This window comes from Sciurus vulgaris (genome assembly GCF_902686455.1).
Source record: "Sciurus vulgaris genome assembly, chromosome: 1".
NCBI classification, from domain to species: Eukaryota; Metazoa; Chordata; class Mammalia; order Rodentia; family Sciuridae; genus Sciurus; species Sciurus vulgaris.
This window is the reverse complement of record NC_136461.1, coordinates 96894403-96921827: the sequence shown is the minus strand read 5'-3', so window position 1 is coordinate 96921827 and position 27425 is coordinate 96894403. Positions and strand designations below refer to the sequence as shown.

At 35.3% G+C, this 27425-nt stretch overlaps 1 protein-coding gene across 2 annotated transcripts in view; it reads left to right on the top strand.

The window, feature by feature from the left end:
* Nucleotides 1-27425, top strand: part of LOC306657337 (guanine nucleotide exchange factor VAV3-like) — a 110673-nt gene that overhangs the window by 24668 nt on the left and 58580 nt on the right. For both annotated transcript variants that reach the window (XM_079133252.1, XM_079133251.1), the window contains one exon: nucleotides 25842-25978. In XM_079133252.1, coding sequence (XP_078989378.1) covers nucleotides 25853-25978 — 126 coding nt within the window. In that variant the 5' untranslated portion in view covers nucleotides 25842-25852. The remainder of the gene's footprint in view (nucleotides 1-25841; nucleotides 25979-27425) is intronic.

Genomic DNA, 27425 nt, shown 5'->3' with positions numbered 1-27425 from the left:
GTTCTCAGAACAACCACATCAACTTTGATTAAAAGTTAGTTTTGTGATTGTTTTAAAGTTCTCCCCAGACAAAGCACCCCTCTTTTCCCAGCCTAGTGTTTACCACTCCCAACCCACATATCTTCCTCCTCTCCTCCCCTGCTTCTGTACCACTGGTACTTAGTCAATTAGTATTCAATTTATTGCCCACTGTAGTAGTGTCTGAACTCTTCATCTTGCCTTCAGGTTTAACTTCCTTTATTGCCTCCATCACACTACCAAAAGAATGATTTACCTCAAGGAGAAAGACTCTCCTGCTTAAATTCTTCAGCCCTTATGCAGAACCAGTCTACAGGATATTAGATGTGAGGCTTCCAGAACCTAATTCATATCTAACATACCCCTGTTCTTCTTGTCTTCTGCAGTCACAGAGATTTGATAATTTTTCATATATACTGAATTATTTCTTGCCACCGTATCATTGTCTCTTGCCTTAGTTTGTAGACAAAATACCCTGACACCACTTCTGTATCTGGTTAACTCCTATTTAACTCTCTCATTCATCCACCTAAACTTAATTCCAGTACACCCTCTTCTACTTTATCATATCCCACATCTGGTTGCTACAAAGATTCCTCTACCATGATAGCACTGCCATAGTACTTTTTGGTGGAAATAATCTATATCTTCTGCTTTCTACAAACTCATAAATTTCTTATTAACTGGGGCTTTATCTTTTAATATTTATACTCACAGTTTCTGGAACATAGTAGGTGGTCAGGAAATATATATTGAACTGAACTTTAAATTAAATTTTATAAGAGGTAGCACTGATTTGCAGTGTGAAGAGTCTTTGGCCTCTGAAAAATCAAGTATGCTTCTTTCTATACTTGGAAAATTAAGGAAATGGTTTGCTAACATGACCAGCAGTCCTATTTTTATTAGTTGTTACCTTTCAGATTAGTGTATATAAACAATGAAATGCATTACATTTGAGTATTAGGGAGTTCATGCTAGCTTGAATTTTTTTCACAAAGACTTTAAGAACAATGAATAGAAGATTCCAAACCCACAGTAATATAGAGCACAGACATGTTTATAAAGTGATATTTTGATAAGTTTTGCAAGAATCTTCAAGTAAAAATAATTTGTCTCTAATATCAACCACTCAGAGCCAAATTGAAACAATAGGAGTTTCATTTAGGATCTATAATAACTGCAGTAAAATCTCACTATCACACTATTTGCTAGAATTATAAAGAGGAATTTGCTGGTATGGAAAGGCAAGGCAATCAAATTTTTCAGCAGAGGTGAAATACTAGCAAACTCTTCATTTTGCAAATTGGCATTTCTTTAAAGCTCTTGACTACTTTATTGGCAATTATCTTAAATTGTGGTGCATGTAAGTCTGCCTATTATATTTTTCTAGCTTTAATATGCTTGGTGAAAGAGGAATTTATAAAAGCATTTCTTTCCCTGTGTTTATTTTTAATCCAAATCTACCTAGAATTCAAGAATCTATAGAAGCTTAAAGGTGTAAAAGTCACAAAAACAGATATTTTCAGAGCCCTTCCAATGGAATACATATACATATTTTGTTGAGTGATTTTTTTTCGAACCAGAAATACTTCATTTGGGGCAATGCCTTTCTCAACTTTTTTCCATTATAAAAGTTTCTTTTAATAACCCAGATTCACACGAGCCTGTTCAACAGTGTAGAAGTTCATATATTAAAATTCTGCTTGAGTATCTACAAAGGGCAGATATATTTTTAAGTCACTGGATACACTCTGCATTAGATAAATGACTACACCCATGGTTACCAAAGAATCCTAACTGACTAAAATACTACTAGAGTAGCCCAGATTCTAATTACAATCACATCCCTTGGTTTATGCATAAATATCTTTAAAACATAAGTTCTTCAGCATATTTAAAATATAATTGGCTTTATAAAGAATTGTGGTTGAAAAAAAACTGGAAAGCTCCAGGAAAACAGGGCCAGCCTTTGCAGCCCAAGAAGCAGATGTACAGGTCATTGCTGGGAATAATGAGGGTGTCAGTGTGGGAATTCCTGCTTTCTGATTCACATATGCCCCAGTCTGCAAGTACTTGTAACTGCTGGTATTTTAAGTAGTAGTTGGATAGAGTTAGAAACTTTTAGCTTCATTTCTTTGCCCATTACTCATGTCTTCTGCTACCCATTGGGCACACAGAGAATGTGCTTCTGTTAGCATTTTTCTTTAAAGCTTGGTATATTGCAGAGCTTTCATTTGCTTGGTAAGTGTTCTTGCTAAAACATCCTCGTATAACCTGTCATTCCGGTTGGATTTGGACTTAAGAAGCTTTAAGGCCAGTGGCCTTAAATAAAATCCCAACTCTTAGTACTTTTACTAAAATAGTAAAGATAACCATTGGGCCTCTAGGAACGTTGATCATTGAGGAACAGCAGCACTGAAGCTCTGGAAATCTCTGTGTGCATGTGAGTTAACTTGTGCCCCAGTGACATTACGTCTCTACTTCAGGCACATGCTTTTTCCCTTTAAAAATCCTTTGGGAAAAGTCCAAATTGAGCAGAATAAAATTGAGACATATTCTTTCATACTTGTTTTTTCAACTTGCCTAATGTTTCAGCCTTAACTATAGTCTTTTCTTAAAAACAGTTTGTCATATTTTTAATATAATTTTAATCATTTGGAGAAAGGGAACTAGATACATTTGTATTGATGACGTGTGGGAGTATAAATTTGTTGACAGGCTCATTTTGCAAAGTGAATTCAATGCTGAAAAAAACAGCAACTCATTATTTTAAAATGGCACAGTCTCCTTAAATACAGTGCTCTGGTTTTGAAATTTTAGGACTATACTGTGTAAGCAGTTATTCACATTATAAATTAAAATTTTATTTGCTTATATATCTGTTTAATTTTTTGCCTTGAAGATCTTAACAATGTAATGACTTGAAGATCTAAATAATTGTTCATTTAAGAGAAAAAAAATAATTTCCCTCAACCAATCTGGAGTGCCAACTTTATTTATTTTTCTTAAATGAATGTTCTTTTATATTTTGTATTTTTTAGTTGTCAGTGGATCTTTTATTTTATTCATTTATTAATGTGTGGTGCTGAGTATTGAACTCAGGGCCTCACACGTGCCAGGCAAGCACTCTACCACTGAATCACAACTCCATAACTTTATTATTAATTTAAATTAATTTTTTAAAACTGTAACATAGAATGTACCTATTAATGAGACACCATGTTTTATTTTGCTGCCATTATATATTGCATGACATTTAAATCAGGTTAAACATACCTATCTCCTCAAATATATTGATATTTCTTTATGGTAAAAACATTTAAAATCTTTACTTCTAGCTTTTTGAAATGCACAGTATTTTAATGTTATCTGTAGTCACCTTCTGTGCATTAGCACACCAGACCCTCGTACTGCTATCTAACTATAGTTTTGTACCCATTGATAAACCTCCCCCATAATGCCCCAATACTCTCCAGCATCTGGTTAACACCATTATACTCTCAAATTCTGTGAGATAAACTTTCTACATTCCACAAATGTATAAGATCATGCAGTACTCATCTTTCTGTACCAGGCTTATTTCACTTGATGTAATGATCTCTGGTTCCATCCATGTTGTTGCAAATGACAGGATTTCTTTCCTTTTTATGATTGAATATTATTTTGTGTTATATATGTACCACATTTCTTTATCCATTCATTAGTTTTTTTTTCCATTTTAATTGCTGCATTATACTTACATATAATGGTGGGATTCATTATTACATATTCTTACATGCACATGATACAGCAATGTAAATTTGTCAATACCATTCCCCAGTGTTTCCCTTTCCCACCTCTTCCTTCCTCTTCCTGGAACCATTCCTCCACTCTACTGGTCCCCCTTTGATTTTCATGAGGTTTCTCCCACTTTTCATTTTTCCTCTCTACCTTCCACATATGAGAGGAAACATACAACTCTTGACTTTGAGTTTGGCTTACTTTAAGTTCCACTTTTCTGAAAATGACATAATTTCAATCTTTGTGATTGAATAAAACTCTTTTGTGCACATATACGAAATTTTATTTATCCATTTCTCCATTGTTGGACACCTAGGTTGGTTCCATAGTTTGGCTATTGTGAATTGTACTAATTTACAATCCCACTAAGAGCATAATAGTTTTCCTTTTTCTCTACATCCTCTCCAACATTTATTAGTTTTGCTCTTCATAGTTTTGCCATTCTGACTAGTATGAGATGAAATTTCAGTGTAAGTTTTGATTTGCATTTACCAGTTTGCTAAAGATATTGACCCTTTTTCATATATTCATTGACTAGTTGTATTTCTTCTTTTGAGAAGTGTCTCTTTAGTTCATTTGCCCATTTATTAATTGGGGTATGTGTTATTTCTTGATGGTAAGTTTTTTTTAATTCCTTGTATATTTTAATTCTTTGTATATTATTCCTCTGTCAGAAGAGGAACTGGCAGAGATTTTCTCCCATCCAGTAGGTTCTCTCTTCACATTCTTAATTATTTCCTTTGCTGTGCAGAAGCTTTTTAATTTGATGCCATCCCATTTATTAAGACTTGTCATTATTTCTGAGGTTTAGGGATCCTATTAAGAATGCTATTGCCTTTGCTTATCCGTTGGAGTGTTTACCCTATGTTTTCTTCTAGGAGTTGCATAGTCTCTAGTCTAATTCCTAGGACATTGATCCATTTTTATTTAATATTTGTGTGTGTGTGTAGGGTGCATCTAGTGTCATTTTTCTACATATGAATAACCAGTTTTCCCAACACCATTTTTTTATAAAAAAAGTCTATCTATTTTCCAATGCATGTTTTGGGTACTTTTGTTAAGGATTAGATGACTCTATCTTGTGGGTTTGTCTGTGTCTTCTATTCTGTAGTGTTGGTCTGTGTGTTTGATTTTAGCCAGTACCATGCAATTTTTGTTACCATAACTCTGTAGTACATTTTTAAGTCAGGTATTGTGACTATTATTATGTAGTATATTATGAAGTCAGCATTGCTCTTTTGCTGAAAACTGGCTATTTTGGGTCTTTTACTCTTCTAAATGAATTTTACAACAGTTTTTTTTTCTTAGTTGTGTGAAGACTGTCATTGGTATTTTGGTGGGAATTGCACTGACTCTGTCTATTGCTTTTTGGTAGTATGATCATTTAAACAGTGTTAATTCTGTCTATCCATGATCATGGGAGGTCTTTCCATCTTCTTTCATTTCTTCAGTGTTCTATAATTTTCATTATAGAGATCTTTTGTCTTCTTGGTTAGATTTATTCCTATTTTTTTTGAGGCAAATTATATGAAGTTGTTTTCCTGATTTCATTTTCAGTATATTTAATATTGTAGTATAGGAAAACTGTAGATTTTTGTACATTCATTTGGTAAACTGCTGCTTTTATGAATTTGTTTATTAGCTCTGGCAGTCTTCTGGTGAAGCTTTTTGGACCTTCTAAGTGTAGTATCATATCACTTGTAAACAGTGATAATTTGACTTCTTCCTTTCCTATTTTTATCCATTTTATTTCTTCCTCTTGTCTAATTGCTTTGTCTAGAATTTCTGGTACTATATTGAATAGTTATGGTGAAAGTAGACATCCTTTGTCTTGTTCCAGATTTTATAGGAAATGCTTTTGATTTTCCCCAATTCATTATGATGTTGGCTTTGTGTTTTTCATATATTCCATTTGTTATGTTGAGCTAGGTTCCTTCTATCTTTTATTTCTGCAGGTTTTTTATCATTATACATTAACCAGTTGATGGACACTTAAGTTTGTTTCAATTTCTTGGCTATTATGAATACTGTTGTAATGAACATGAGAGTGCAGATGTCTCTTTGATGTATTTTATTTCCTTTAGATATATACCCAGTATTGGGATTTCTGGATTGAACAGTAGTTCTAATTTTACTTTTTTTAAGAACCTCCATTCTGTTTTCCATAATATATGTGAAAGCTTACATTTCTACCAACAGTGAGCAAGGCAACTTTATTTTCAGTGGTAGATACAGTTAGAGAAACTAGGTACTTCCAAATTCCAGAGTATAGTAGGTATAGACTAGAACTACCATGCCTTATTTGAAACAAATAATTTGACTGTATGTTGTTTTGAGAGTCCCCAGATAAATTGGGGTTGCAGTACCACAGCAGCTAGCAGTCTCCCCTAATGGAGCATGAAGGTAAGCTGGACAAGGTTGTTTATAGCCTTTCATGGGAAACTTCCTTTACCTGGCAGTCAGCCTAGTCCTCGTTGCCCAACCTGCAACCAGAGGTCCTGCATATGGGAAACTTGTTTAAACTGGTAGATGCCCTTGTGGCTGTTGTTCGACGCGTGACCAGTTTGTACCTGCCTGACCATCACTCTGGCACTGGGAGACCCATCATGTGTTCTCCCTAGTATCTCAAGGAAAACCAGCCTAGGCAGACCCTAGTTCTTTCAGATGAAAGGTATAAATTCAGTGCACCACCACAATCGGAAGCCAGTTCAAAGATTTCTTACAGATCTTGGGGAGGGTGGAGGGTGAAATGAGTTGGATTGACAGTCCCTCATCTTTGGAGCATGAATGAAAAGTCATGCAAGAGAATGGCAGTGTATATAAAGAAGAAGGTTGTGCATCACTTTAAATTCTTGGGCAAATGCCTGAATGGTTCTTTAAAGGGAAATTTAGGAAAGCAAGGAGCTGGGTGTGCTAGGTGGGAGAGATGCTTCTAAGTTTGTATATCTTATCTGAGCCATTTGGGTGTGGTATAGATCTGGAAACTATATCAAGGGTGTCTGAGCCCTGCTTTTAGTATGAGAAAGTTAAATTTGTGTTTAGAATGGATGCCAAAGCAACGCAAAATTATATGAATTTACTATATACACACATACACAAAATGGTTCTGTTATTTTATTTATCCAAGCAAAATTAGTCAAGAAATACAACATACTTTATTAAAAATATTCTCAATAATTTATTTTTTAATGATAAACATTCTTACAGCCTTTCATTAATAACAGGCATTTATTGAGTGTTGGTTATCAAACATCATACTTAGGATAAACAGTTGAATAATTCATGATGCTTGACCTTGTGAAGTTTATATTCAAGTGGGGAGGAAATAAAATTGATGTATAATTTATATTCAGTCTTAACAGTTTCTATGATAGAGATTCAGAAGATTGTGTAACTTCAGTGGAACAAAGACATAGATCTGCTGGAAAGGTTGGGATGATATTCTGGAGTTGGCATCCAGGAATGCCTAGAAGGAGCAGGCCCTGCAGTGTTGCAAGTGCATAGTCTGCTCACCAAGGAGGGTGCAGTGCACTGTTGATGCATAACAGCAGGAGATAAAGCAAAGATGCCCGTGAATGGGGCTGGTGGTACCAAGATTCAGTCAGTGTTCCTCAGGCCATTGCAGTTCCAGGCATGGAACAGTGTCTGCCAGGCAGAAGAAAGTCTTTCCTAGCATGAATGTGCCCTCTGCTTGCCACACCCACCCACAGGGGATGCTGGTTCTAAGTCACTTGGAGGTGCAGTATTGAGTAGGTGCAGTGCTGGTGTCTGGCATCCGGAGTGCCGTGGTAGGGAGTGTAGTGTGATGATGCTGATCAGGGCAGGACAAGGAGTTTTGAACTTCATTTTCTTGGCAACAGGGGTATCTTGGCTACCTAGAATATGTCATTAAAAAAATCTTTAAAATGAAACATGTTAAAGTTTAGAAAATTGAAATCGACAAAAGTTATTTTAATAAAAATAACTGTCATTAGTATTGTAGCATGTCTCAGACTTTTTTCCTGTGCTCCTCTATAATGTTTCAGAAATGAGGTCTTATTGCATATCCTGGTGTTTTGTAACTTGTTTTTTCCCTCTCAACAACATCCTTGGATATAGTTCCATATATTATAGAAATAGTTTTCTATGACATTATTTTGAAATTTCAGTTTATATTGAATTATAAAAATGTACCCTGAATTTAATTTAACCAAATCCCTTTTGCTATTCATTTAGATTGTTTCCAGTTTTTTTTCATATCATAACTACTACAATGAACATTTGAAAGATAATCCTAATTGTGCTTTACAAATTAACTGTTGTTATTTAAAATGTAATCCATTTTTATTATTTTATTAAGAAAAATTTTTTATAGTCTGTCTTTCTTCTTTTTGGCACTTGGAATTGAAACCAGGGGCACTTTATCTCTGACCTACATCTCTGGTCCTTTTTATTATTGTTATTATTATTGTTGTTGTTATTATTCTGTTTCTTCTTTGTTTTGAGACATGGTCTTACTAAGTTGCTGAGGCTGACCTCTGATTTGTGATCTTCCTGCCTCTGCCTCCCAAACTGCTGGGATTACTGGCGTGTGCCACCCTGCTGGGCCAGTCCTTTTTTCTTATAAAAATTAATGTCATCTTCATCATGGTATGTAAACTACAGTCATGTTGGCAAGCCTCTTGTTGCTGGGCCTTCTTCCGAGTGTAGTCTCTCCTTTGAGCTCTTGATGAAATTGTCCTTGCCTTATGCTGCCATGTCATTTGCCATTTTTGTGTTGTAAAACTCAGTAATGCATTATAATTGCCGGTGTTGTTTTCTTTGTTAGAGTCTAAGCTTTGTGAGGGCAAGCAGAAGCCTTCTTGTTTGTTATGTTATTACCGTTTTAAGCACAAAGTACATGGTAGATTTTGAAAAAAATTAAACACAGATAAATGGAAGCTTTAGGAAAAGATGAACATGCAGAGGCTGAAAGCTGAAATACCAAGAAATAAGTCACATCCTAGGGTCTCCTTCACTTAGCAACCATAGTGAATGATGTGTTTCATGAAAAGGGACATGGAACATGTTTCAGTCTGGTAAAGAGGGAAACTTTAAGACCACCCGTCACTGCGGTGTTCTGGTATGTATTTTTGACTTTCTGCAAAGATATAGATGGATGCCTAGAGAAACTGGCACATGAATTAATTTCTTTTCTAGTTACCTCATTTCGAAGCCAAGCAAGCCAAATCTCAAAATGCCTTCCCACTCGCTTGGGATAATTAAGATGAAAATAACAATTATGTAACTCAGCACAGCGAGAAAGAAACTTTCAAGTGCAGCACCTTGTAAGTGGTATTCACTGTGGACACTGTTACTCAAAGAATAACAGCCATGTAAAAAGGTATGCAAAGAAGGTCCCTTCCTAAGCATCGCAGAGTTCAACATGTCACAACCTGAAACTGGAACAACAGGGAATAACCTGGGGATTAAAAAAAAAAAAAAAAAACTGGAGCAGGGAAATATATCAGTAAATTAAACATGAATCAGGTTATCTGTGGGAATTTTTAGATGCTAAAAATTTTAATTGCAGTTGGAGAGCTTTTCCCCCCACATACAGTGACATTGGAGAAGCTGTCCCCTGTGGGGAGGTGGGGGAAAGAAAAGCATAAATATTTGCCCTTTCACAGTCGGTGACATTCTGGTGACTTGTCATTTGAATTGTGAGAATGGGAGTAGGAAAGGTCTCACTTAACTCTCACACACTTAGTTCTCACTGGAGGCTCATTGTTTAATGAATAAATTTTATAGACAGCTATTTGCATGTTTAAACTCACACATGAAAATAAACTTTCAACAGAAAACCAAGAAAAGCACATAATGATGTGTCCCTACTACCTAACATGGTAGCAGCTCAATGAGTATGTCCTTATAAAAACAACTGAATTTGGGTAAATTCTGTAGATTGCAAGAATATTGTGTAAAAATATATTTTATATACATATGTAGACATGTATATAAGAATATAAGTACTTCCTCATAAAAGACCCATCTTCTTGTCAGTACTCCTGATTAAATGAAAAGCTTTGAAATCCCAGGTAGTTTTCTTTTTGGACATCTTGAAGTGTTGGAATATGTATGATTAGATGTGTAAGTGGTTTTTCTTTTTAACAGACACATCTGTAGCCATTCACTTATTTATAAAAGTGAATTTCTTTGAGAATTTAACTCCATTCTCACATCCTATGTATAGGTTTGAAGTAGCAAATCAAATCTTTTATTCTTTAGCCATATTTTTTATAATTGTACATTCCACATTTCTATGCAAGTAACTTTATTGAGACCATTCATTTGAACAGGATTAATTTTCACTTAAAAAAGATATTGAAGAATTGTGCCCAGTAGGGAAATTGAGGTAAAGTCACATTTGAGGAAATGCTCATGCCCTCATATAAATTCTATGCCAGAATCAGAACTGGGACCTAAACTATAGATTTTCTAGTTATAGTTCTCCTGTGTGGTTGTATTAATAGCAATTAATTAGCATTTTTTCTTATATGGCTCTACTAATAAAATGATTGAGTGTTTAAGAGGTTGGTCATAATTTTTAATAATACCTGTGAAGTATTTGAAAATATCCTAGAGTAACAAGTATAAAAGTGCAATTTTAATTTTCCCCTCTGTTGTATGTTTACTATTAGTAGAACTTTCATCCTAAGAGTGCTCTGTGAATCCCAGAAACTTGTCACAGTGCTTGCATTGAGTTACATTCTTTGCTCTACCTCTGGTAACTGTGTGCAGCTTTTGTTGACCTTTGTATCAGTGTCATGCAAGCTCAGTAGTGTGTTGATGTTTATATGAGCCACTGTTATATCTAAGAGAATATACACCCAGAGGCAACTCTCAGGACAAAATGTCAAGAAGGATTAAGTCCCTGTGAATAACAATTCTTTCTTAGTAGCCCTCTTCCATAGCACTCGTTATTACCTGAGAGAGCACCCAAAAGAAAAGAAAATATAGGCTATGAAATTAGAAATTCTGCTTAAAACACACACATACAGAGTCTTATTTTTAGGCCATGACTTAGAGATGTGGAGTTTGCTAATAAATGTTACCTTTATACAATATTGACCTAACCTGTTAGATTGTTTTGTTTCATAAGCTGAAGTCTTACTTTGTTTAAGAAAGAGAAGTGATTGTTTTGCCTGACAAATGTATGGTAGGCTCTGCTGAGGTTGGAGGTTAAGCTTGTATGCTTGAATGACCTTGATTCATCTTCTGCTCTCTGGAGACCCTTGCTGAGAGTATTATTGAAGGACTGTCATAGGTGGTCAGAGAGAAGGAAAAGAGGGACATTGCACCCGGCACAGGGAGCTAGGATAATATCTGTTTAATAGGGACTCATCGCAGCTAAGTACTTTCTGCTGTCATTCATTATCTAACAAATGCAAATAAAATCAAATGGTGAAAATTTAAATAAAGTAGCAACAACTATTTCAGTATATAGCAAGTTGAATTTGCTAATTTTATTCACTGAAAATACTATTTATACTACGTGTTCCTTGTAGTATTCATGGTGAATACAGGCTATACCACTTTTTAAAATAATTTAAATCTCTTCAAAGTAAGTACTTTATTATATACTCTTTAATGAAATTTAAAGAAATACATTTGTAATATGTTCAAACACAACAAAAATAATATAATAGACACTGATGCACTTACCATTGAGTAAATACATATTAACATTTTGCCTTTTCTTTATCCTAATCAAAAGATTCCTATTTCCTTGAACCTCCAAAAATGTTTAGTGTAATTAATTTATAAGTTTTACCAACAAAAAAGGTATAAATTAATAGATCATTTTAAAAACTTTTCCTCTAACAATTAATATCTGACATTGACTATTTCATCACATTTAACATTTTTTCAGTTTCTCTTACCTGTCCATAGTTTTTTTCACAGTTTTTTTAATTGGGCTTTTTATTGTTTTAAGTTTTAGCAGTTCTTTTTATATTTTGGGCACTAATCTTTTGGTTATTATAACTGCGTGCATCTACGTTTTATGATTTTCAGAATTTAAAATTTTAATGGAACAAATTTATTCATTTTTACTTCGTGTACTTTTTGTGTCTTTTGGAAGCAAACTTTCTCTATTTTATGTCATAAAAGTGGTTTAATGTATTGATTTCTAAAAGCTCTAATGTTTTGCTTTCACATTTCAGCCTCTATTCCAACTGGATGCATAAAAGACTTATTTCAAGGCTCTTCAGTCTCTTCCAGTAGTTTATTTCTCCATTCCTAGAGTTTTAATTAATACTCTTTTTAGTAATTATATCACTTGGTGCTGAGATTGCTTGGTATTATCATTCTTATATGTATATATTTTCTTATTTTTATTATGTTATGAGCCATTGGAACATTTTTACTTAACAAACTAGGTTAATGAAAGTAGTTTATTAAGAGAAACAGGTAGACTCAGTGAAAAGACAAATGTCCATGGATCCAGACCTCGTGCCAGGCATTGTACTAAGTGCTTTGTATGTAATTCTTACATACACACCTCCTTAATTGTATCAGTGTCACCTTGTGCAGACATGGAAATGAAGCATTTATGGGACTCATCCTGAGACCTGTTTAACACAAAGCTATGTTTGTGACCATTACCCTGTACTACCCTCTTGGACTCCTCTCCATAATTTATTGCACATACACAAAAGGATATACTGCCTTCAACCCAGGGTGACCTCATATTGCAGAACTTACCCAAATGCAAGCTTCCTCACTTCTCCTAATATTGATGTTTTTACCTCTGGCAACCTCTGCTGCTGCTCTGTTTCACCCCTTTATCCCCATAACCAGTGGGGCCTTGTCACCCGGACTTGTTACATTTCTAAAACATTACTTTCATTCTCTCACTCCCACCTCAGACCTCCTGTCCCTCCACCATCTGCTAATTTCTGCTCACCAGCCCCCTCCTGTGTTTTCTGCCTTGCCTAATCTGTGGCCCAATACTTTGAGTCATTCTTTTGCCAATGTCCAGATCAGCCTGTCCTCACTTACCCAGTGGAAATGGAGAGTCCCAAAAGGAATGCCATTCACTCACAGAGACTTGTACCTTCTTAAATGTGGTGCCAGTTAGATACTTTCCCTGATGCCTACATAGGTGTCAGTTCTAGCTTAGCGTCTTCTTCCCTTAGGCCTCTGATCTTCCTGGTTTCAGTGTCTCTGCTCATTGCTTCCACAGCGACATGTCTGTCCTGTCATGGTTGTCTCAGAGCATGGGATGGTGTGTTCACTCCTCTCTGTACTCTAGAGGCACTCAGCTCTGAGGGAAAGAGCTGTCTTACTCATATTGCACCTTTCATATCCAGAATATTTCAGAGGAAGGGAAACAGCCAACAGTGAGTCAAGGAACCAACCAAACTTGTAGATGGATATGTTTTAAACAGCTGTGGATTCAAAACATTGTGTTCAGGAGAAAATTCTTGTAATTTTTCAAACTGCTTTCATACTTATTATCTGTTTTTGGCAAAACCAAAACCAAATTTTGGTGAAATTTGCCAGAAACACAAATGTATATTCTATAAGCCTTTTTTTAATTTAGGAGATAGAAAAAGAAATCAAAAGCAGTCTGGAATTCAATGGACAGCTTGATGCATCTGGTATACTGAAGAAATGGCTTGTGAGTTCATCTCCTTGGTGAAATATTCCCTAGTCATTTCTTAGAATTTTGAGAAGTAATGTACTCCCTCAGTTGCTCAGGTGGACATTCTGGATTTTTTTTTTTTTTAAATTTTGTGTTTGCCTGCCCTCTTGGTTATTTAATTAATAATAATAACAAAGCATCAGAAGTCAATGCCCAAACTTATCTGTCTTTAGGTTAAATCAGAGTGCTTTAAAAACAAATGCCATGAATTTTTAAATCTTTGAAGATAGTAGGAAAAAGAAATATTGACTTGGTTGTATCACATGTTTATGTTTAAAAATTCACATTTAACTCTCATAAAGTAAAAATTCTTGTGAAAATTAAATCATTCATTATTACCAAGCTTTCACCATATGCCAAGCAGTATGCTAGGGGTTAGCAAAACAAAGATAATTAGTCAGTAAAGATAAAAATAATTGTTTTGTGATTGTGTAATAAATAATGTGTATAGTTTTTGCTATATAGAGATGAAATATTTTTACAGAAGACAAAATTGCAAATTCTACCATCACTAGGTATATTCCCTAGCTTAAGGGGCAAAATACAATATCTTTGCTGTGGAATCCTGGGGTGGGGCAGGGTGACACTATCTTGAAAGGATTAGGTCCCCAAGGTAGATTGCAAAGAGTGACTCAACAAATATTTATTGAACAAAAAATTACTAATTAGTGTTGCTCCACAGAGCTAATACTCAAGTGCAAATTTATATGAAATATTCTTTTCTAAACAGAATTATGCCTACATTTTGTCATACTTCAGCTTAATCAGATCCTTTCCTGATATGAACTTCATTTATAGTTGGTACTGAATTCATATATATCAAGAGTTATTTTGGTACATACTAGGTTGAACTATGGAAAGTTTACCTTTTTCATAGTTCCAAAACTGTTGACATCCAATACCTATGGGTTTAACTAGCCAATATACTGGTATAAGCCAATATATATCATACTTCTATATTCTGGGATGAACAATGGGGTATTGGCAAAAAGTAAACTTTCCACATTATCCTGGAAAATTTTGTCTTAATGGAAGAACAAGGAACAGGTAAATGAAACAACCAGACTCTACAGAGCCCAGGAAAAGGTCATTGTAAGAGTGAGCAATTTTTCATGGTGATTAAAGTCAAGTGAGAAATCAATAGTTTGGTTTTAGGATGATATGACATGTTAATACAGTGTGTGTTATATGTGTAATTGCACATGAACTTTGTGCCAGGTGTCATTGATGTTTTAATTGAGAAATGAGACAGAACTCAAAGTTCTAGTTCAGTATATCTTTTCTATACATAACCCTGCTTTTACCACTGTAACTGCTTTCTAGTTGATTCATAAGATCTTGGTATAATTTCTTACTATTTTAACAATTGTAATGTTCTTTATAGTTCATAGTTTACATTTTAATAATTATTACTTTCATATTTTTATTATACCTTTAAAATGTAGGTACCATTCATTATCATTTTTCAGATGATTAGAAGGATCGAGTATCTAACCCTTTAAAAAAAACTTTTGCTACATTTCAACATGTTAAAACTATAACATAAGTTTGATATATAAGGATGATGTCAGATGCTGTTGATGTAGAAAAAGATGGGAAGCTAAAAATTATGGGAGACAATTAGATTAACCATAAAGAAGGTAAGGGAAGAAAAAGAAGTAAGGGTAGGAAAAGAAATAGTAGTTTTCCAGTTAATAGGAGAAGGAGGGAAAAAAAAATCACGGTTTTGAAAGACAAATACCAACACTTGTTAAAATTGGTGTTCGAGTTTCAAATATTTTAAATTGAAAGGTGGTAAATTCCAGAAATTTATATGTGAATACCTTAAATTTTTAGTATTTCCAGTCAGTTTATAGGAAGGAGGTAGAACATATATGCCCAATATAATAATCTCAGGGCTTTAGAGATTTTGAAACTCAATTTCTGAACTTCTTATAATAGTCTTATTGGTCTATTGTTGCTTATAAATAATAATAATATAACAATAATATATAACATAATAAATATAATATAACATATAATATATAGTAATATAATTCTCATTGAAAAATTCTGAATCTCATTCTTTCCCAGTTTCCTTTGGGAAAATAATGACTTATTCACTAATTATTAAAATCTGAAATAACAATGTGTGAGACCTTCTGTGATCTTCTCTCATGCTTCCCACCCAAGACTCTGCCCTCTTTGGGTGACAGAGCACTATTAGAAAGAGCATCATGTTAAATAGATAACTCTATGAATTACAAAATCTATTGCATCAGTAAATAGATAACTATGAATTACAAAAGTATAGACTATCTTTACCTGACATATTTGCTGACTACATGCAACTGGATTTCCATTGTTTTGCATGTAAATGAAAACATTTGACTAAATTATCCTAAGCACTTTCTTTGACAGTGGCACCTTTCCATATAAGGGTGTAGCATCTCCATTTTCTGTTATTCTTCCTTCTTACTATAAGCAGTGCTAAAAAGGAGAATTTCCCCCCCTCAGTTATTTGTGTTTTTAGGTAGATTTATTGGTTGTTGATCTTTGGCTCTAATGAAAGGGAATTTAAACAAAATTTTTACCACATTAATACCTACCTGAACTCTTCCTATGAAACATCACTGGTTTTGATAATAGTTATATATTCATTTGATTTTAGACTGCTAAATTTTGTACTCATGCCTGAATCCATAAGATTTAAGTAAATGGTTCTGACTTACATTCCTTTTTTTACTTCAAGAAAAGGTTAAGAACAAAAAATAAACAATGCAAGGTAAGTAATGTTCCAATTACCAGTTAGATATTGTGATGGTGATGGATCCTCAGAGTTTGAATGTGGATTCAGTTTTCAAACACTGAACTAGTTGGAAGTTCTTCAAGTTCATATTGTCAGTGCGGTGCTGTTTTATAAAAAGCCTGCTCTTCTGTTTTGCCTGCTTCCCATTTCAAAGTTTATTTTAGAAAAAAATGTTCTTAAGAAGGATGAAGACATTGTTCAATTTATGTGCATGATTATGCAGATAGTTGATAGCTGATCTCTTACCTAAGGCTTCTGAAGTCTCTTAAAAAAAAAAAAAATCAGCACATCAAAATGATGGTCTAGAGTCATTTGCTTTCTCTGAAACTCTACCCTCCAAGAATACCAATTGCACATGCTCTTCATTTTAACTTACAAATCAATAAAATGTGTCCGAACAAATCTAAATCTTTGGGAAGTACATCTGAATATGTTCACTGCTGCTCAAGCAGATGTATCTCAGGATGGAGGGAAGGAGATAGAGGTTGAGGAAAGCAAGCAAATGAAACAACTGACTATATAGGAATAAAAAAGTTTTTTTTTCTTAAACTATAGATGATATAAGTCACCTAATTTAAAGCATACGGAGGATGAGTATAAGTTAAAAGTGTTATTATTAAGGACTTTCAAGAAATAAATTAGCAATTTTGCACATTAAAAATAATTTCACAAAATTGTAGTTATATATAGCATATTGATAGAAATAAAAGCAGAAATACTGTTTAAAATTAAGTCAAAACTAATTATAATTATATAGTATCAACCAAAACTGACTAATGATTAAATCATTAAAATATTTGTTGTATTAAGTGGCACAAATATATAAAAAAGGGAAGGAGACAGATAACCAGTAAATAGATACATTTATGAATTACAAAAATATGGACTATCTTCACCTGACATATTTGCTGAGGATCTGTGAGAAACTGCAAGAAACTCAGCATAACTGAAAACAGTGGGCAAAAGTGAGATTGGAACAGAGTGAGACTAGAGAGTCGTCGGGAGCCAGAGAGAGTCTTGTCGATAGATGATGGCCAGGATTTCAGGTCTAATTCTAAGTGTAGTGCAAAGGGTTTTAAATTGGAGGATGTTATTATGTAATTCATGCTTTTAAAACATCGTGCTGCTATATGCAGGCTCAGTTATTACAAAAGTTGATAAGGAATGGCCACTTAGGAAGACAGTTCTTGAACTGGGCAGTAGAAATAAGGGTGAGAAGAAATGGTTTCGTTAGAGGTACTTTGGAGGTATAATCGAGTGTGCATGCCATGTGTTTGGAAGTGAATTTTGGGGGGGAAAAGAATCATTACATTTCTTCCTTTTTTCTTTAAAAAAATTCATTGAGATAAAGAATACAAATTGTCATCAAGCTATCACAGTCTAGGATATAAACTCTCCACTAAGACTGTATATGGTCTGGTACATGTTATTTTGTATTAGCTAAATAAATAATTTTTGTGTAATAAATAGTTTTGAAGCAATAAGCATGAATGAGTATCTAAAAAAGTGTGTCTAAGTCCGTAAGGGAATGTGGTAGGTATGTTAGTTTATCTGGGCAGCTGCAATAGAACATCATAAAATAGGTAGCTTATAAACAGAAGAAATTGATTTCTCACAGTCCAGAGGCTGAGAAGTCCAAAGTCAAGACACTGGCAGATTCTGTTTGGTGAGGCCTGCTTCCTGGTTCATAGACTGTTGTCCTCTCACTGTGTTCTCACATGGTGGAAGGGGTGCAGCTCTCCAGGGTCTCTGAGAGAGCGCTAGTCACATCCACTCATTCCCTTATAACCTAATCACTTCCTACCACATGAGGGACTAGATGTCAACATATGAATGGGGGGCATAAACATTCAGTCTGTAATAGTGGGTTTGTTAGCAGAAGCAATACATGAGCTTTAAGGAGTAAGAAGAAAGGTCAGACTTTTTTCATTTCCTCCCATGGGTGTGGGCTGAGATTTATGTGCAGACAACAGCAAGTATAATTCAGAAAAAGGGTGCAGTATGCTAATAAGAACCTCACCTGTCCCATAAATTTCAAATAATTCAACAGAAATTAGTGTAGAAATGGTGTAATGAAATGGGCCAGATTCTCAAGATTGCATATTATCTATCTTAAATTTTATCCTTTGCTTTTATTCGATGTCCTGACCCTAAAGTACTTTAATCTCATTTCAGGCTCAGAGTCTTCATGTTTATAGTTCAGCTTGATTGTTAAATTTCAACCCCATCACAAAGGCTTACAGCTTTTTCCTCAGGTCTGAAGCCTGACTTGCTTACCTTCCCTTAAAATCCTCTCACCCCTGCATCGGTCACTCTGTAATCCAGTATTTTTTTCTAAATGCACTTTAGTAACACTTAAATCTGATTTTATGACTTTTATCCTCTTGCTTTCTTGTTTGTTACTTTCACTAAAATACAAGCTTTATGAAGGATGGACATGGTTAGTCTTTTTTTCCCAGTGCTGCCTAGAAATGAATGATCTGTAAACACATGTTGAGTAAATGAATTAACCCATAGAACAAAGAAGGAAACTAGGTTATCACAAAGTGCCTTAATTGATTTTACTTTTACTCTGTTCTCTTATCCCTCAGCTATCTTTATGGCTGAATTCTTAAAACAACCTTTTTTTTTTTTTTTTTTTTTTTTTTTGATACTGGGGATTGAACCCAGTGGCCCTTTACCAGTGAGCCATATCCCCACCATATCCCCAGTCCTTTTTTGATACAGAGCCTCACTGAGTTGCTTAGGGCCTCACTAAATTGCTGAGGCTGGCTTTGAACTCAAAATTCTCCTGCCTCAGCCTCCTGAGTTGCTGGGATTACAGGAATGTGCCACCATGCCCAGTTAAAACTTAATTTTGATTTCAGGAAAGAAACATGCTGAATTTCTTTGGGGGACAGAAGGGTCTATACCTGATGGGTAAGAAGACAGACCCAAAAGTCATCTTTGTGGTCACTCAGCATCCTGGTGCTTTCCACAAAGGAAAGTCCCACAGACTTTGAAGAAATCTTTCTGGACCAACAGCTCTGGAAACTAATAATCCTAGTTCTCTTGTCTCAGGAGTCATCAAGAGTTGTGTCCTACTGACCTATGCATCTTCCTCCTCCTTTCATGTTCTATTAGAGTAAATCTGGCCATCTGGTTTATCTTCCTTCAGTAAGAACAGCCATTCGACAGTCTCCTTTTGCCTCCTCCCCAGTCACTGGTGTCTCACATGTCCAGCCTGTTAATTTGCAGGCTTTGGCTTAATCACCATCTGTGAAACACTTGGGTGTGCTCAGCAGTGCAGAATGATCTAGTTTAAGTGATTATAACTTTATGTAGATACAGCTACATGTGACCACTTGCCCACAGATCCTCAGAGCTGCTTGTGGATGTGTCAGCCCCAGACGGTTCCATGGATTGTCTGGTGCGGTGATTATTTTTTTTAAGTCGGGTATTTTTGAGACTCTGGTTTAGAATATATCAGTGAGAGTTATTACCTTTCTCCTAGAATGAAACTGGTCTCGGGGAACTCTTTCACCACTTAAAAGAAAGTTCTATCCCTCTTTTTGCCTCCCAGGATAACACTGGATTCCCAGGTGTCAGGGGTGCACCTCAGATCATGCCAAAACCTGCATCCCTGTCAAGAGATCTCTACTCTGCTATAGCCTATTTCCTCTATGTTGTGGAAAGTGGCTGCTGGCAGTAGGATCACTGAACTAGGAGTCAGTCAATTGAGTTCTTGTTCCACTTCTGCTTTTAACTAGCTCTTTGATGTTAGATCACTTATTTGCCATGTTGCTTCCTAGTTGTATAACATAGAAAATAAGGCAATAAGAGTGGGTGATGATAATACTCTTATTTAAGATTATGTGATTGTGTTCTTTTATTGTCTGAAAAGAATATAATGAGATAGTTCTGAGCTGTGCTCCTCAAAATGCACTCAGGTCCTTGGAAATGGTTATTTACTAGGAGTCTGCCAAATCCTTAGCATGTTCTCTTAGAGCTTGAATTTTATTTAAAGATTTTGGGGAAACATTCATTTTTTCATTGAAATGTCCATATATGATAAGACAGAATGTTAAATTTGCCTGGATTTTAAAGTTACATGAATTTTTTTAGTTCTTTTATACTTATAACATATAGCATCTTCTTAATAAATTAAAATTTAAAAACCTTCCAAAAGGCATTATTATATCTTTCACCCTTGATTCACAATTCACTAATACTCTAATAGGCAGTGCCAAAGAGTGACTAGTCAGTGTTTATAAAGTTGGAAGAAGGCTTCCACACCAAACCCTTCTTTTTATATGAGCAATAACTATTTCTTCCATTTGACTCATCATTGTTTATAAAAGTAAAGTAGGCTTCTCTGGGTGAAAATTTTTAAAAATCATTGATGCGAAGTGTTCCCTTTGTGAACAATTAGTTCTTTAGACTAGTTTGTTTTCCACCAAATTGTCTGCTTCTGTCATAGCAGATGGTTTCTGTTCTGAGGCTCCTTTTGCTCCTCTAGGAAGACCAACAAGTGAAGGAAAGAGCAGTGCCTTCTTGGAAAGAGCCTGGATAGGTGCGGTGGGCAGGGGAGGTACAGCACCCCAATTTGCCCAACCTGCTTATCAGGAGTTCAGGCTTAGATCATGGATGCGAATCAGGAAGGGCACAGATATTAATTTAAAGAAAATTTTGTTGGTATGATGCAGATGGCACGTACTTCACTGTAATTTTCTCAAAAACAAGTTGGGTCATGGTGGATGTTGGTCATGGTGCTTTGTATGTGAACCCATCAGAATGAGGTTCCGAAACCCAACTACAATTTGGTAGTCACAGTGAGGAAACTTGGAGAAAAAAATAAAAATATATACTAGTAGGATCCTACTCAAGATTTATTAAAACAAAATTTCCTGAAATTTTACGGATAGAAATATTTTTTAAAAGTTCCCGCTGCGCAAGAAACCATACCCAGTGGTGTTGCTTCATTTGCCTTCACCTGTCAGTTCAATGCAGTGACTGCAGTCTGTTTGAAAACAGGAATCACACCCTGGCTCTATTCTGAACCCTTCATGCTCAGCACTGGGCAATGCTCAAGACACAGTTACGAATGAATGCATATGTTACATTCCTGATGAGTTTCCCAGGATGAACCAACAAGATCCTCCGACATCTTGCAAAACTAATTATTTTTTAATGTGACTGTGTTTAGATTTTAAATTAGGCCTCAGAGGTGAAAGGCCAGCACATTACTGACAGCATATTTATCTAGTAGGCAGCACTCTCCTCTGAGTTATTGTCCCAGGGAAGCCCGTTGCATTAGGGCATCGATATCAGCATCCTGAATAGATCCTAATCTATATTGTGACAATCACTCTTCCTGCCCTGCTTAGACAACACAGCAGCTGATACTGGTACAATGCACTGTGAAGTTCTTTGAGTTTGAGGGTTTAAGTGAAAATTATTAAAGAAATTGTTTATATCTGGTTAATTTTCTAATAAGATTCTATCTAAAATTAACAATTTTTTAAAGCACCTTTTAAAAAAGTTACTCAGCATGTGTTACATTTTTTTTTCTTTTTCTCTTTTTGAGACTTTAGTCTTCCACATGGCTTTAGTTTTATTTAATCAGAGCTCCATGACCATCACTGGCATATAACTATCATTTTAATATTGCCAATTCTTTGGTGTGTGAATCTTTCATGCAAAAGGCTGACTTAGAGACTTTGATTTAAGACCTAGAACAATTGCTAGGGTGAACAAAAAGTCAAGGACAAAATTATTCATAGGTAGATATTAAGGGTATAGTGATACAACAAAGCATTTGTCATAATGAATAAAACTAACTAAACATTTGGGCAGGAAATGTAATTTTGGCTGAGCCATTTCAATCATAATTTATAATTATGATTATAATTTATAATTATGATTATGTAAAGTTTTGGGAATTTCCAAGATTGCCCACATATATATGATGAAATTACATGTGATTATTTTGCATGCAACATCTGAAGACAGTTGCAGCATAAATACTTAGATTTTGGTGAGCAGCTTTGTGACTGTGCCACATCCATTGTAAATGCAGTTCTGGAGCAGAAAGAAACTGAACAACTACTTAGTCTTAGTTTTCCCAAGGAGAAAGAAAGTTTTCCGTGAGTTGTGAGTTTAGAATATTGTGAAAAGCATATTTTTGATCATCTTTTTAAAGATAACCTTTGGCTATTTATTTGTGATTTATCAGCGTCAATGAGGAAAACTACATTTCTACTCTTAGAGTTCAGACTGTTTTGCATCTCAAAAATCCCTCAAAGCATGGATAACCAAAGGATTTTTTTTTCTTTTTAAGAACTAGGGATTTTCAGCCTAAACAAAGTTTGAAAGGGAAAGGCTAACCTATAAAAAGGAGATTTGCTTCCTTCAGCATAATTCCAGATGGAAGGAGGCAGGTCAATGGAAAAAGAGATTTTTGAGTAAGTTTCAGGAAAACCTTGTTAATAAACTGTATGCCATAATGACTGAGTTGTCATGGGGACATGTTGTGAATGTTCTGTCCTGGTCATTTTTAAATTTGGGTTAATACCTATCAGGCATATTTTATAAGGAGAGGAAAACCTACACTAAATCAACAGTAAATGGCTATTCGAAATAGGAGCATCTGTAAATCTAATTTCTTCTCTGTTCTTGATCTCATTTATGAGGTGTGATGCCTGCTGTGGTTGTAGATTGTGTTAAATATTATATTGATGGCTGAGTGCTGACTTGAAGTTTAACTCATTTCCTCTTTTCTTATTTTAATTGCATTTTAAATCTCAGTTGATATGATCATGTTCACAGAAATGTGTCTGTGCCTCTTTTATAAAAGGAAGGTTCCTTTTTGGAAAACAACTATTTGTCCTGCTGGCATTTATAGAGCACCTTCTATATGCTAGCATCAGAAGCAGGGACAATGTAGCAGGCTTCTTTAAGTAACTGTGCCCTTGTTTCATTCCTTTTCTCCTTTGATCTCTGTAGTCCTGTAGTCCTAACAACAAATCATGCTAAAATGGAAAGTGCTAACCAATTAGAAACAAAGAGCCAAAACGCATCTAACAAATAACCAAAGATATAAATTCCATTGTACTGTAAAGTCATAATTTGTCCCTTGAGAAAAGCATAAGAGTTAACTAAATAACGTTCTTTGCAAGCCCTCTGTGACTGAATTGAGGCTAGGTACTATGTCTTTTCAGCTATTACCTGGACACAACCGTAATTCCTGGCAAGGGTTACCCATTTTTGTTTTAGGAATGAGGTTACTAACATACTTATGCTATTGTTCTACTAGATCAACTTTCCAAAATGGAGCTCATAACCAAATAGTAATAGCAGAAAATTAGAATAAATGAAAAATGAGGAATAAATGGAGTTATAGAAGCAAAGTCCATCATTGCTACTTTGCAACATAGTTAGGTCTTATTTTTTGACCAGACTATTTAAAAACCACAGTATTTAAAAGGGAGAAGGGCCCATGTATTAATACTGTGATTTTTACTAGGCCACATGTTATGGCATTCCAGTCCATTGAAAACGTCAGGAGGCAACATTGCTCCATGCCTGACATCTTACAGCCTTGTACGCAGCCTGGACATTTCTGTGTTACAATCTCTAATGCATTTTTGGATAGTGAAATGTCATCACAGTTAACTTTTGTTCCTAAACATCCTGTACGTTTTCAATCATTTTTTCTTGATAATGACTAACCCGGTAATGTTGACAATAAAAGAACTATCTTTCCCATGGTATGTCACACGTACTTGGCACTGCTTCTTTTATCCCTGTGGGTCTTGGCCACAAACAACCGCAGGAAAGACAGGGCCACATGCATTATTTCAGGTTTGAAAACTCTTCTTTCTGGCCTTCAGTTTCTATTTAAAAATTGGCATAGACCCCAAATTGCCCAGGGAGCCTACCAAATGCCCTAGAAATGCTCAATAAAACAGAGGCAAACTTCAACTCTGACCTCCAGATGTGGAATAACGATCATGCAGACCAGACTCCATTTGAAAAATTCTACTTTATCCTCTCTTATGTATTGAGCTTTTAAATCAATTGTCATGTGTATGGGATGTTTAGATTTCATTTTAGGTTAACAGTAGCAATTTAATAGAATGTGTAAAATAAGCCTTGTCTATACTCAGAGGTATTTACAGTGTATAGAGAACAAGTCTGATAAACACTTCAACCAGAAGAGTTCTCCTGTGGAGTATTGTTTTTGGGAAAAACAATAAAGGCTGCTGTTTGCTTTAGGGTGCCACCTTTTAGCATCTGGAAAGGAATCACTCCGTGAGAGATGTGGGATTAAAGTCATTCCTCCAGGGATCTGTGGCTCAAGTACTGAAGCAAAGGGGTGATGTAGCAACTCCTAACATGCCTCAGCAGTCCCAGCTGCTAAATTGGGGAAAAAGATGCCATGTGTTTCAGTCCTCTGCCTTCTGATTGACTGGACTGATAAGAAACTGTTGACAAAAGCTTTTCAGTTCTGTCTAATTTATAGCAACATTTGTTTTCCCCTCTCTGTGGTGGCTGTTGAAAAAGATTTTTGAGGACTTCATTGAAACTCTTTGCTGGAGCTTTCCATGTAGTTATCGAAGCCTTTTCTGGGTAACTTGGACATCAAGAACCAAATGACAGTCATTCATCCTCCTATGTATACTTAGTGCAGCACTTCCATCCAGTCACCACAGTCAAACATTAGAATAAAAATTCCTGAAGTGTAATAAGCAATGGATTAAGTTCTGGAGTATGCAATAAATAGCATGTTCATGAGCCATCTCTCCCTTAGGAGGGAGCAGTTTCACCTCTAAGTGAAAAAAGTGATTCTGAGGCTGTCTATTTGTGACCAGTATTGGTGCAATTAGGTCTGTGTGCAATTGAAGTTGCTGTTCTCAAAAATGAAATATTGAACCGAGGTCTTCATTGAACATTCAAAGAAATACAAAGAGAAGGGACAGATCTGTATTTCAAATATTGTTGATGCTATTGGCTTGGACATATTCCCTTCATTGAGTCTGTTTTGCAAGCCTAAATTTGAGCCCGAAGAGTTTCTCCATCTAAATGTCTTAAGTATTGCAGTGGCACATCCATCACCGCTTTGCTTTTGAATTACAAAGATAACCTTAAGATAGCAACCTTATACTGGGCACCGTGATACATACACAGAAGGGGTGAGCCTCCTTAGTGATGAAATCAGCCAATGCCCAAGAGGAAAGTAGTAGGCAGAAAGGATAGAGTTGATGAAAAAATTGATTCTCTTCCATTAAACTGTACAATACGTGATGTGTTTTTTATGAAGCAGGCATCAACTGAAAGAAATATTTTTTTCAACTGAAAAGAGGTTGATGGTGAGAGGGAAAGTATGTAAGGGATCAGGGGATGAATACTTGTCTTATTCTATTACCATCTCAAATAATGAGAAAGTTGCAAAGCATTCTATTGGAATTACTTCAAATGTTTACTTGCACCTAGTGGTATTAAAATGTTTTAATGTTAATAATGGCTCTTTTTTTTTTTTTTAAAGTACATTTAGACTCCACATTTCATTGCTTTCTCAATTCTAGAACTCGTGTTGCTTATTTTCAGGTTTGCCAAAGATGCAGGTCATTAGGAACTACACTGGAACGCCACCCCCAGCTCTTCATGAAGGACCCCCATTACATATCCAGGCAGGGGATACAGTTGAACTTCTGAGAGGAGATGCACACAGTCTGTTTTGGCAGGTACCATCAAAATTATAACTTTTTTATTTAATGGATGATTCATAACTGCATGAAGAATAAAGCTCTTATCTTTAGAAACTGATTGCTTGCTTTCAGATTCAGAAATCTTACATACTGTGGAGAGGGAAATTATTTTTTATTAGCCTTCCTCATATTTACCAATACCAAAGTGGCAGTGAGTGTTAGAAAGCTAAAGGAAAATAGTGTCAATGCTGTTAGTCATAATTATCATTTTTATTAAAAATTCATACCTTGCCAGAGCAGATTTTCCAAACTCAGTACCTGTGGGCATGATCTAATTTGCATGGCTTTAATATATTAGCAGTTCACTTCAGGGAAACTACCTAATTAGCTTGCCGGTGGCCATTTCTGGCCATATTTGATTCTTTGCCTACTCACAGTACCTGAAGTTCTCAGAGGTGCCCTGGGCATTATTCATGAAATAAATGAAATATGAAAAGTAAGTGATTATGTTGATGTTTTCTAGTGGTAAAATCTATCTTACTAGTAAGCCTACGTTTGATTTAAGCATTTTTAAAATTGAGATAAATATGGTATAACGTTAAGATTTGATAAAGCTGGATAATAAAATCTGCTGTTCATTAAATTATTCTCTATTTTCTTGTGTGCGTTAGAAATATTTCCCAGCAAATCTAAAGAATTTTTTAAATATCTATTTGCATTGAGGGAAGAGTTGGGTGAGGATCAACAGAAAGATTAGCATGTGAATGAAATTTGGTTAGGGGTAAAGGCAGAGAAGGCAGAGGACTACTGAATAATATCCCACTGTGCACACATGTAAGCAAGAGCTTTAATTTGCATGGATTATTTTACCGTCTGTCATCTCATTACATAAGAATACTCTGAGATTGAACATTTATCTTCAACCACCATTTCAACTTCTGTAGCCAATGAGTTTTCCAGATCTCCAATATTTTTCTTAAGTATCGTACTCCTCTCATATGTCATCCTTCTTAGAAGAAAGAATAACAGAAAAATTCTATTAACTCGTGAATCCCTCAACTTAACCCATAATGCTCCTCTTATTCAATACTTATCTTTCTTCTTGGATTTTCCATCCCACATTTTCAATTTCATTCTCCCACATGGCTCCTTTTCTGTGATATAAAAATATCCTCAAGTTTCTCTCAACTTAAAACATGGATAACTCAACCTTTGCCTGGTTCTGTCAGGTTCCCTCTTTCCATCTCACCCTCTTGCTCTCCCATAGCAAAGCTGCACTTTTTGAGGGAGTGGTGTGTTCCTTCTCTTCCCCTCTGTTACATTCATAATCTAGTTTAATCTAGTCTCTTGGAGAGACTACTCTTACTTGGATCACTGGTACCACTTAAAACAAAACAGCTTTGAGATATATGACAATTTGTACATATTTAAAGTGTACAATTTGATTTCATTTTGACAAATCAAATGTATATGCAAGTAAAAC